The 12,411-nt window shown below is 40.2% G+C and overlaps 2 protein-coding genes across 3 annotated transcripts in view; one reads left to right on the forward strand and one right to left on the reverse strand.

Annotated features, from left to right (window-relative positions):
• LOC147157884 (uncharacterized) overlaps positions 1–12,411 on the forward strand; it is a 46,516-nt gene that overhangs the window by 16,104 nt on the left and 18,001 nt on the right. The gene's annotated exons all lie outside the window — the stretch shown is intronic.
• Positions 1–12,411, reverse strand: part of calcr (calcitonin receptor) — a 38,959-nt gene that overhangs the window by 8,933 nt on the left and 17,615 nt on the right. For both annotated transcript variants that reach the window (XM_086062190.1, XM_086062191.1), the window contains exons 2-16: positions 11,566–11,630; positions 8,828–8,972; positions 7,858–7,959; positions 7,346–7,431; positions 7,105–7,240; positions 6,912–7,019; positions 6,721–6,833; positions 6,180–6,252; positions 5,980–6,090; positions 5,187–5,299; positions 3,417–3,576; positions 3,225–3,335; positions 3,040–3,152; positions 2,340–2,431; positions 884–1,010 (exon numbers count right to left, since the gene is read on the reverse strand). In XM_086062190.1, the coding sequence (XP_085918316.1) occupies positions 884–1,010; positions 2,340–2,431; positions 3,040–3,152; positions 3,225–3,335; positions 3,417–3,576; positions 5,187–5,299; positions 5,980–6,090; positions 6,180–6,252; positions 6,721–6,833; positions 6,912–7,019; positions 7,105–7,240; positions 7,346–7,431; positions 7,858–7,959; positions 8,828–8,972; positions 11,566–11,630 (1,655 nt within the window). The remainder of the gene's footprint in view (positions 1–883; positions 1,011–2,339; positions 2,432–3,039; positions 3,153–3,224; positions 3,336–3,416; positions 3,577–5,186; positions 5,300–5,979; positions 6,091–6,179; positions 6,253–6,720; positions 6,834–6,911; positions 7,020–7,104; positions 7,241–7,345; positions 7,432–7,857; positions 7,960–8,827; positions 8,973–11,565; positions 11,631–12,411) is intronic.

Raw genomic sequence — 12,411 nt, forward strand, 5'->3', positions numbered from 1 at the left:
TTCAAACCCAAATGCATCTGCTGTCGTGTTGTTTGGCTTAGTCTGGCCAAGGATTCTGTGCCGGCTAATCTGTGAAGATTCAATCCCTGCCTCTCTCTAATTTTACTATAATTTATGATTCTAGTCATTATTCTTATGAATTGGACAAAAACATGTTTTTCAATTTCAATTTGAGTTGGGAGGAAAAAAGAAAAGCAAAGATGATTTTGAGAGCAGACTAACATCGTTTACTTATTCCAAAGAGGATTAGTTCCTAAAAGGTTTTATTTATGTTCTGTCCTGGTAGTGAAGCATTCCTGCAAGACAGATTTATCGTCAAGTATTAGACGTCTTTGGAGATTTGGATAACTCATAAAGTATCCGGGGATTTCCCGTAAAAGACATAGTCCAATGGCACACAGCTAAAACATTGCACTTTAGAGGCGAGAAATAATTACCCAAAACAAGAAAAAATATCATTCTATTATTTGCCCTGAACATATACAATTTTTATAATTTACAGTGGATATAAAAAGTTCAAATGCCTTTTTTTGTTTTTTTTTACTTGAAATTGACCATTCTTGTGAACGTGAGTTTATGTTTTGGATTGTCTAATGACCAGCACAGTATTTACCTCGCCTCAAATCAGCTGGGATAGGCTCCAGTTATCCACAACGCTAATGAGGACTAGCAGTACACAAAAAAAAATAGATGGATGCTTTTAAAGCTTCATTTTTCTTTCCAGCATGAATAATGAATACGTTACACCTAATTTCCCACGGTGGAACTAATCTTCCTTATCGACAGTGGCATTCGTTTATTGAACAGTACTGTGGAAAGGCGCCAGCGCAAACATGTCATCCTTTGTGCTGCGTGACAATATTCAATATATGGTGAAACTCACAGGGTTTCTGCCCACGACTTGAGGATTGTTGACCACAGCGACCAGATAAATGATGGTCAGGGCGGAATTGAGTACGAAGGAGCAGAAAAGGTTCTTGTGCAGCGTGATCCTTTGGCAGCTCAGACTCCTGCATGATTAAGATTGATATGTCAGCATGATGACATCTAAGGACAGCATTTTGCAGTTGCAGCATATATTTACAGCGATACAATCTTATATGAGCTTAGAGCAGTGAGTGAATGCTGCGGGATGTCATTTGAGCTAAACTGCCCAAGAAACGATTCTGTCCATAGACTCACCTTTGAATTTGCCCATGGCGGATTGTGAGTGTAATATTATTTACTACAAATAATAATTAAATGACACTGTCACACTTTATGTGGTGTGTTAAACATGAAAAAAAAATCCCACAAACCCGAAAATTGTTGCATTTATATTGTTACATTATGCTTTTTTTGTTTTTTCAGAGGTCCATACAGATTGGACCTTGTTTTCCCCGTCCCTCCCTTATCATGTCTCTTTTGTCCCATCTAAGAAACTAGGAGCGCTAAATGGCGAATCGCCAGGCTTCCCGTTTTGTCTCCCTCTGTTGGTCAGTTATTTTTCGTGTTTCCGGGACAGGTTGTTTACATTTACATACTTAGCCAATAAATCTGATTCTGATTGTTTTTCACAACTGCAACCTTGTCAAAACAGGGGCGTATGTAATGTATTCCTTGCCAAATAGCCTCCAACGGGCCCAAATGTATTTTAAGTAACTAGTACTGTAACTAACGTACTGTATATGTTTCCACCCCAGACACTTGACATTGATGATATACATGTTGTCAAGCAAATTTTAGCTCCAGCCCTCCACATTCCCACGTAAGCCTCACATCTGGATCCTCTAACATATAACATCAGGCCTCCAATACTTGAAAGGATTCTGTTCTAAAGAAAGCTGAAGTTAGAAGAAAGCAGAAACAAGCCTAGATCCAGCTTGTCAGGCTGATCCATATTCCCAAAGCAGGTCCGATGATTAGCGATCCCGCATCGGCTAAGATATGAATGACGATGTTGAAGGTTTTACAGCACGCTGAGGGTGTCGTGCAGGATTCTCGGACTCCATAACCACTGTTTTTAAAATGGCAACAGTTTAAAAGGGCAGAGTTCAATAATAGCAGAGCCAGTGGAGAGCTATTACAAATGAATTACTGAACAACAGAAGGAACCCCAGTTGCTATTAAATTAAGTAGCTAAATAAAATAAAGCACAGCGAGTAAAGCAGCATGTGATTTGGGTCAGCTAAAATTAACAATTCCTAACCACTTCTGTTAGACTCCAACATCATTTGCCAGTACTTGTATATGCATTTAAAAGATACTGGCGAACAAACAAGTCACATCCTTGCAAGGAAAGTGGCAAGCAAGCATTTGAGGTCAAAGCTCCCGTTATCATCTCAACATTATGACCATACCTGAAGTAGAAGAAGATGGCCAAAGAGATGAGAAGGGAGGCTATAGATAAGGCATGACCGACAATAGCCATGTAAAACAGGATGTACGCTGACTGGAAACACACAAACAAACATGATTTAGTGTTACAGCACTGAAAAAGATCCAAAGGTGCTAATCACTTTTTTTTTTGGTCGTCATTTTCAAACACGTCAATTTGTATAAATGAAAATGAAAATGAAGGTCATGACATCATATTACAGTATATTTCATTTTGATATTGATATTGTCAGCAGATAGATTTTTAAAATATGGAGGTCTGAATGTTGATGATGTGTCAAAAGTACTCACGCGCAGTATACAAGTCAAAGTACAGATTCTAGTATAAGTAGATATATAGGTAGAAAAAACTGCAGACACTGAAATGTACTTAAAAAGTAAAAAATATATATAATTCTTACTGTCAATTATATACAATACTCCTGCTGTTAAGAATAGCACTTATGCTATCAAATCGAAATATACCCACAGCTTTGCTAATGTTGTGAACTGAGTAACAACAACATGCTAATCAGCATTAGCATTCAATTAAATAACTGAAAAAATATACTTTACTTTGTGTTTATTTTCCAGATTAGACTAATAATTTGGGAACGCTAGAAGCTTTGGGCTTTACAATTTTTTTTATCTTGCGTTGCCAATTGTTCACAATATCAGAATTACCTTCAGCTTTGCTTTAGTGTTTTCATTGCAGAGTGTATAGTTTGACCAGGTTCTGTTGGTATCAGGGTGGCGGAACCACTGCCCATCTTCCCCACAGTACTTGGTTGCCTTTTCTGCACAAATATACAAATATATTTGACATACAATCTTACCACTACAATTACTGATACCAGCATACTGTTTACCTGTAGTGTCAAAGTCAATAAAATAATTGGGGCAGTTTTGGGAGTTGTAGGTTCCTGCCGGCGTATCCCCCCAGCACAACCAGCCATCCCAGTTGCGACTGCAGTACACTCCTGACGCACCAAAGGGAAAAACAAAATCTTGAGTTTGGGTTATTTATAGGCTACCAATGTGGAGAGCAGTGAGGTCATTACTTGATTTGTTATAAGGAGGATCGTTCTTCATTTTCTCAAAGCATTTATACTGGCTGTCAAGGATTTTATTCCTCACAAGATCCTGCTCTTCTGCGTCCACCACTGTAGCCCCGTTGGCAAAGTCTTGCTCCGCGTCCCCTGAGAGCTGCGCACGTGCCCCCTGTATGGTCAGCCAGTATCATACACAAAGGCTACGTTTGTCCAATCAGTATGCTTGTCAATATTCTCATTCATCCAGATCATTTGTCGTCGTCATTCTCAGGGCATTCAATCGATCGCAACTTGACTATTCCAGTTGTCTTAGAAGCTACTTCAGTTGATGCCTGTAGACGATAGATATTTTATCTTACACAATATTCTGGTACACTTTAAACCTGGCAGCATCCCTGAGACAGACTGGACACCCCATTCCCAGAAAGACAAATGTTGTGTTGTGAAGTCGGAAACCAAACAACCACTGAGCTTGTGCATCTCACAACCAGTCCTCAAAGAGAAACAAAACTCTTTCGTAGACGTAAATATACATATTCCGGGCAGAGAAGGTGGATGGTTTGAAAGATGATTGAGAGAGGCTGAGAAGGATGAGAAACTCTTGACATAGGCGAGACACCACCAATCTCCCACATACAATGCCATCCTTTCATCACTTCCAAAGAGACTCAATAATTATCCCCTGACAAATAATAGCAAATAATAATAATCATAATACATCGGATTTATATAACTATTTATTTATCTAGACACTCAAAGACGCTTTAGAATGGAATAGATACATTATTCATGCACTCACATATTCACACTGTGGTGGCGGTAAGCTACTTAAGTAGCCACAGCTGCCCTGGGGCAGGCTGACGGAAGCGTGGCTGCCAGTGTGCGCCTAGGGCCCCTCCGACCACCACCAAACATTCGCACCTTCCATACGCCAGTGTGGGCAGCACTGGAGGCAATGTGTGTGAAGTGCCTTGCCCAAGGACACGACGGCACATGACTTGGGATGAGCGGGGATCAAACAGCCGTTCTTCTGGCTACTGAACGACGTCATTACACCCTGAGCCACGGCCGCCAGAAATAGCAATGTTTGGCCTTCAGGTGCCTCCGCAACCGTTGTTCAAGCGGAATGGAAAATCAACAAGGCTAATTCAACCCAAATGATTGTCAGTAGTTGGCAGAGGCTCTGTTATGACTGCATTTTGGGTTGGGTCATGGGGTCATTGTGTTGTTATGGTCTTGTATTATGTCCCTTATGATGAAGGATGAATTTGTCACCCTTATTCTGTCTCGTCCCTTTTAGTTTGTAGTTGCTATACAATTTTATGTCCTTTATGATGATTACGTTTTCAGTTGCTATACATTTGCTCTGTCCTTTGAGGCCTGTTTTAAATGTCTTCCTACTCCAACACACCCTATTCAGATGATTACGTTTTCAGTTGCTATACATTTGCTCTGTCCTTTGAGGCCTGTTTTAAATGTCTTCCTACTCCAACACACCCTATTCAAATGATTAGCTCAGCAGTTAGCTCTGTAGTCGCCTGATAACGATCCTGATCATTGTACCAAGTGTGTTAGAGGAGGGAAATCTAAAACGGGCAGGACAGCGACTTTCGAAGTCAGGTGTTCTTGACCCCTGACCCCTGGGGTAGAGCTATTCTATCAAGCCTGTTGCATGAACTGATGAAGCCTGAAGAGTCCATTTGCAATCGATTTCATGTCCTGAGAGCTTCAGTTACAATTTTTTTTGTAAGCACGCAAACCATTCTATGCATAGATCACCTCCAGCTTTTCCTGAATGTCGATGGCACAGAGTGTAAAGTTGGTCCATGTGATGTTGGAATCTGGCTGGCGATACCATTGCCCGTCCTCACCACAGTACTTGGTCGCCTTTTCTAAAGAGAGTGGCGTAATGCATTAAACATATCACACAGCGTACTGGAGCCCTAAATTAAGAATTGCCCTGAGGTCAAATAATTCAGAATTCATCCAACATTCTTGGGTAAATATGCCTCTAAAGTTGTCACAGACTTAAGTTTCTAAATTGGCAAATCTTGCGGGGCCTCAGTTAGGCAATCAAAGGATTAACGCTGTGTTTACTTCTCATCCGTCTACTCATATAGACACTATTTCACCTCTGAATGTCTTCAAACCATCAAAGTCTGGTCTCTCTGACTTTGTCTCCAAGATGTCTGACCTTGGCTGTCTGTCTGATGAGTTAATTTCTAATCTTATCCACCCTGGTCAATCCTCGAGAGAACCTTAACATCTTCATCTCCTTCACCTCCAGCTCTGCCTCCTGTCGGCTCTTCAGTGCTGCGGTCTGTCTTGTAAATGCTCCCTTCGTCCAAGCAGAGAATCTTCTATCACATAAATCATCTGACACTTTCCTACACCTTTTCTAACCTGCTTGGGTCTGTTTTTTCAGGAAACTAAAAAAAAAAAGAAAGAAGAAAAAAAAGCCCTGTTCCCTTGTAATGCTCAGCTTGCCCATTACACATTATGAGGAGTTTGAATCAGGGGTTGATTATAACATTTAAAAAGGACTGATGAAAAAGAAAAACTTGCCACTGACCTGTGGGTTCTGCATAAGACAAGAAATCTGGACAGTTTTGGGTGGCGTAGGTTCCTGCTGCAGTATCATCCCAGCACAGCCATCCGTCCCAGTTCCGACTGCAGTACAGACCTGCAGCATCAACAAAAAAACAAACGTGCAGTTTTAAGTTCTAACAAACAACACTTATTAATCATCATGCCGCTTCAGCAGCTTGTTACCTGATTCATTAAAGGCGAGGTCTTGGCTCATTTTTAGAAGACATTTGTATTCGCTCTCAAGTAGCTTTTCCTTCTGTTGGATTAAAAATAATGGTATACTGTACATCTTTCATAAAGTATGATGAATTTCTCTCAAGCTATTTTTGTTCTTTTACAAAGCTCGGTGAATCAATTGTTCCCTGGAAAAGTGCAGATAAAAGCAAGTGCACTTAACATTATAGACTCTGACGGGAACCATGACGTCAATGTCTAACAACGAACAAAAAAACAATTGCAAAAATCTTGATTCATCTAACTTTGGTGGGTTTGTTCTTTGATTTCTTGTGGAATGAAAGGAAAATGTATTTGCACGACAATAGTTTTGTATTTCTGTTACGTGCTTCGAATCCAAATGGACCTTGGCCTACGAGCAAGTGTATCTCTTGTACTCAATTAATGGACTTTACAACCGTGTCCTGTCCTCACACATTGTACAGTGACACCTTGATTTTGCATTAGCAGAGATGACCTTGAATGAATGTGTGCAGTATAAAATGATCACCCTTGACGTCTTCTCATAGTTGCTGATGCAGAGGGTGTAATTGGTCCAGAATCTGCCGCTCTCTGGATGGCGAAACCACTCTCCGCCCACTCCACAGTATTTGCTTGCCTTTCCTTCAGATGAAAAGTGTTGCTAACTAATTTCATATCTGCATAACATTGACATTGAGAATGAGGGCTTAAAATGTTCACCTGAGGGTTGAAAGTTGAGAAACTCGGGGCAGTTCTGCGTGGCATAGGTTTGCACCGGCGCGTCATCCCAACAAAGCCAACCATCCCAAATATGACTGCAGAACAACCCTGTTACATTAGAATGCTAAAGTCAGGACTCTATTATAAAGACATTGTTTACATAGTTGTTTGAAGTACACTACAAATACATTGCCTGTTTTATTTTGAGGTGGATCTTGTTTCATTTTCATCTGGCATTTCTCTTTGTTCTCAAGTATTTTCTTCTCTCTGTTAGTGATATGTTCAATCATTGGTTCATCTTTAACGTCATTGAAACCATTGTAAATATCCTGCAAGTACAAAGAAAATATGAGTAACAAAGAAGCAGTTGTCACAGGATGACAGTGTCTTCTTCTTTCAATAACTTTGAACCATGTCAACGCGTGTGCAAACACCTCGGTTATGTCCTTCGAGACTTCTCTGCAAGGGGGTCCTGTTTGAAGCCATTTACCCCATTGGTCACAATATTTAGTCACATTTCCTGCAAAGTGATACATAATAGGCGTTAATGATTAGTGAAGTCACCAAGGAATGATGAACAAAAAAATATAATCTCTAAATTCAATGGCATAAACATCAGAACACATCAGTAGAAACTTCAATCTTGCCCTAAACAACTGTTCATCAACTGCACGAAGCAACACACGGCAATGAAGACAGATACTGCATGTGTTTGATTAAAGGCGTCTTTTGTTCTTTCCACTCTATTCCCGAAGTAATGATTCATCACCTAAGCTAGTGACTTCAGCGTGAAACTCCACCGTTTACTACTGCAGTTGGAACACCAACTGAAACACACTAAAAGTTGCTTTACAAATCAGCTACTGGCCTTTCGCGACTACTTGGTCGAAACCTGACCTTATTCAGATCAATTCCAGTTCATTTGAACTAATGTGAGAAATCTTACCCGCAGTATTGTGACTGGGACATCTCTGTGCTATAGATGTACCTGCTGGTGTTTCCTCCCAGCACAAAAAGCCATCCCAGATTTTTCCACAGAAGGTACCCACTAAAGAGAGAAATGACAATTTTAGGGTTTGGCTTCGGCAAATGCCAATGACCAAAGCACTCCCTCAACTCATATCCACATAGAGAATCCTCGTTAGTGCCTTTTGAGTGGGACTAAAAGACCGTTAGTGACCCTCTAACGCAACGGTGTCTAACATATTTTCAATGCAGGCCACATTAGAGCTATGGTTGCTCTAGGGATTGATCGATGGGGATCGAGATCCGCCGATCCCTTAAAATAAAACCGATCTTGTCAACCAATCTCAGAGGTCTAAAAAAGTCAGCCACTGACCTCCTCAGCTATGAGATGACTAATAGGCTTTTCACTTTTATTTGAGAGTACTACTTTCATGAGCAGTTAAAACAACCCGTTTTTATTGTTTCCCAGGTATTGTTTAATGTTTTACAACAAGATTAGAAGAATGAAGTTGTATGCTAAAAAAAAAAATCGGGATCAGCAGGTCAGACTCTTTTTAAGATCGGTAATTGGCCAGAAAATTGTGATCGGTCCACCCATATCTATAATCATTGGGGGTGCCAAGGTACACCAAAAATCAAAGTTTTCTATGTACCTAGCTCTAAGTTCGCAGTTAATTTTACATTGAGTATGGTAAGGAAGCCAACAAAACGCAAAACAAACTGCTTCTTTATGGGCACATTTTATGAAATTTCAACTGAAACGTCATCAGCTTAAATGATTTATTTTCAGGACAGCACAACAATTGTTAATCTTTTTTGGGTAAAGTTAATGAAACCTTGATGGCCGAGTCTGGGCCTTGAGTTTGACACCGGTGCGCTAATGATTATTATCAGGAGGTACTCTGAATCTCCAGTCATATGACTTGTAGTTATCAATTAAAGCCTCTCACCGCTTCTGTTTTGCTGACTGTATCTGTTGGATATATTGAGACATTCGTATTGACGTTGTCTCGCCTCTTCCCATCTCTCTTTGCTCATTCTGGGCTTGAGTGATGATTCTGGAACGGACTCGGTGCCAGCTGACACCTTCATGCACTGTTGGGACGATATGAAGGAGTGAGAGCGATCAGAATGAAAACATGTCCTCATTGGATCCATGTCAATATGTAAATGTGTGTCAGTTTCACACCTCTGTGATAATGAGATGATGTCTGTTCTCCTGTAATCTAAAAACTCTAATGGAATGTTTCAAAGCTAATTGAAGGATTTCTCTCCACTTTGAAACTTTCATCATTCACCATTTACGATATTCATCCAAATACGTTTGCCAAATAAACCCCTTTCCTTCAAAGGGCTCTTATCTGGTCTGTATTGTTTGCATTTGGAGGTAGCAATAGATGAAAAAGCCTGCAGGGTGAAATACTGATTTTGATAATGGCGCTCACTGAAGGAAAAAAAGCCATTTTGTTGTGACTTATCTTTCAAAGTTCCATGGGGGGGGGGCGGGTGCTTCTGAAAGGACTAATCTCAAGCAAGTCTTTTCTCTCACATAGTTCAGAAATTTTAGGACTTTGCCAACCAGTCTCCACATCCCTTATCACAATAGGGACACACAGCTTCAATGTCTGGGGTGGCTTTTGGTGCTTGAAGGACGATTCTTGCGAGCGCTGAACAAAGCTGATGTCCCATGTAGCAGTTTAGCAGCCGTACATATGATGTCACTCCAAACATTGAAGTAAATGACGTCATACATACGACCACCAGGCCACCACCAAGATCGACTGATGCACTGCTGAGAGGGAAAAGTACCAAGGACTCTTTTAACAATTAAATAGACAATACGACTTAAAATACAACCATAAACTTTTCACATCAGGTTTACTGTCACGTGAGGCGAGGTATTAGGACCCAAAGCAGACAAGACATGGGAGTTGGGAAACAGTCATTATATGCAAAAATACAAAGTAACAACAGATAACAGGGCTGGATTCATATGGCCTCAAAGATGACAGAGACACCTTGAACTCTCGATCAGGCTCAATGCAGAACTCAAAAGTACAAAGTAAACACAGTGAGCAGGTTGCAGAAAACGCGGAAGGTCAGCTTGCATGGAAGAAACATCACTCTCGCTGGGGCAATGCACAATCTATATGACAGATTAAAGAGCCCAAAATACAAAACATAGCAACTGACAACGTTCTCATCATAAGGAACATAGAAACTGCATAGCAACTGACAACTTCACCTCAAGGGACATAAGAATTATCTAGTAACTGACAACACCAGCTCAAGGGAGATAGCAACTGACAACATTGTCACAAGGGACATAGCAACTGTATAGCAACTGAAATTTTAAAAGTAATTAGGGGTGTTAGAAAAAAATTGATTCGGCAATATATCACAATATTACAGCGCGCAATTCTCGAATCGATTCAATATGCGGCCAAATCGATTTCTAAACATTAATTTTTTATGGAAATATTCAACAAAACGTCTTACTTAGGGTTAGGAATCACACATTAAGCATGGAAGAATGTTATATTAATGGAACATTAAGCCTTAATATTTTATTTCAGCGCTGTTCAAACATGAAACAGACTGCAACCTGATTGTTAAATACAGTGGCTCAGTTAGAAACCAGAATTTTCAGATGAATAAATACATTTTCACACAAATCTTACAGTGCACATGTACAAGTTTACTGATTAGTATTTTCTAAATTTGAGTTTAAAAAAAATCGCAATAATCAATTAATAGATTTGTATCGGGATTAATCGTATGGAATCGAATCGTGACCTATGAATCGTGATACGAATCGAATCGCCAGGTACTAGGCAATTCACACCCCTAATAGTAACTGACAGCATCATCACTAGGAAAATGGAAGCTGCATAGCAACTGACAACTTTACAGGGGGTTAGAAACTGCATAGCAACTGACAACTTCATCACAAGGCATATAGCAACTGCATAGTAACAGACATCATCATCACAAGGGCACAATCACAGGAGCATTACAACACAATGACCCCATGACCCAACTCAAACCGATCAATTCACTGTCATAAATTAATCTGCATCCCCCTTCCACTTTTCTGCATTAATTCCCCCAAAAAAGATTCCACTCCAACAATTTTATGCATATAACCCTAATCATGATAATATCATAATAACAGAATTCAGAAACATTCTGTAAAGTCCATCTGTCTTAAAACATTAAAGCAGCAAACTTAAAATAATGCAGATGACAGAACAATTCTGGATGACTGCTTTTCATTTAAACCTTGCTATTTTCGAAGCAACCTCATTCAAGTGTGAATCAAATGTTCTGCTCTTCTGAAAAGAAAGACACACAGCATGTTACATAACCCCTTAAGATTTTCAAATTGGCAGCATTCTTCAAATGAAATGCGGAAGGAAGAAAAACAATTAGTAATTTGGTCTCAACTTAAATAATGTTAGGTATAAATACCATGAAATGACCTATTAGGTATTTGTCTAAGTTAAAAATGGTGGCAATTTACGAAACACACATGCACAGTTGTTTCCGAGGGTTGAGGTTAGGGTTGAGTGAATATCAATTTGAGATATTTGCTGAGAACAGAAAGTCACTGGACCACAACGTATTACATGTCTAATGAAAATTGAATTCCATGCTAAGACACTGTCTGCATATTAGACTGACTTACCACTAAGAGACTGCAAAGGATCCAAGGGCAGCCAATGGCTAATTTCATATCTTCCCTTCCGATGTCTGTAACAGAACAAGAAGGACAATTGCAATGTTCATCAACCTGCTTGTGAACTGTGGAAGTGACTGACTGAGCAAACATAATAATGTTTCAGATCAGGATTATGGCCTCCCAGGAGAATAGTGTAACTGGGAGTCATTAATCTGAACGGCAAAGCAGCGCGGTCGAAGGCCTGCGGTGTGTGCGAGACAGAGACAAAGCATTGTCTATCATTAGGGTGAGAAACAAAGCCGTTGTGGAATGGAGAGTAAATGGAGGTAGCGCAAACAGCGACAGTTTATTAGCATTCGGTTATAAATCATCTGATGCTGGGCTTCAGCAGATCTGCCAGTTTAAGCGGATGTCACATGCTGCTGGAATTCACATTCTGGTCACTTTCTAAGCGTCACACAGATTCACTACAGGAAGCCCATCAGTCAGCAGTTAAAACGATCAGGAGGGTTATCAATTGGCCGTGGACAATTCCTGTAAGGCACGGTCAAAGGGGCACAACCAAGTTGTTTTTGGATGGAAGCCTCTCAGTCATAATAAGGAAAGACCTCCGCCAAGGTCCATACCCCAAAAAGTTTCTTAGAAATGCTACGTTCCCTGCCCCCAAATATGAAAGGATTTGCCCTTGGCAGGTGAATTATGTGGAAAATCTTTTCAGAACGGATTTCTTATCAAACCTTTAAAGTTACAAGTGGAGCTTTATTTAAAGAGAGGTCCAGAGAGGAAATCTCTGATTGCAGAGACAAACCAAAGGGGGATTGAGTTTCTGCCTCAGGTTGAGAGAAGGAAGCA

The sequence above is a fragment of the Leptonotus elevatus genome, chromosome 19 (genome assembly GCF_054856555.1).
Source record: "Leptonotus elevatus isolate MCC_2025b chromosome 19, RoL_Lele_1.0, whole genome shotgun sequence".
Taxonomy (NCBI): Eukaryota; Metazoa; Chordata; class Actinopteri; order Syngnathiformes; family Syngnathidae; genus Leptonotus; species Leptonotus elevatus.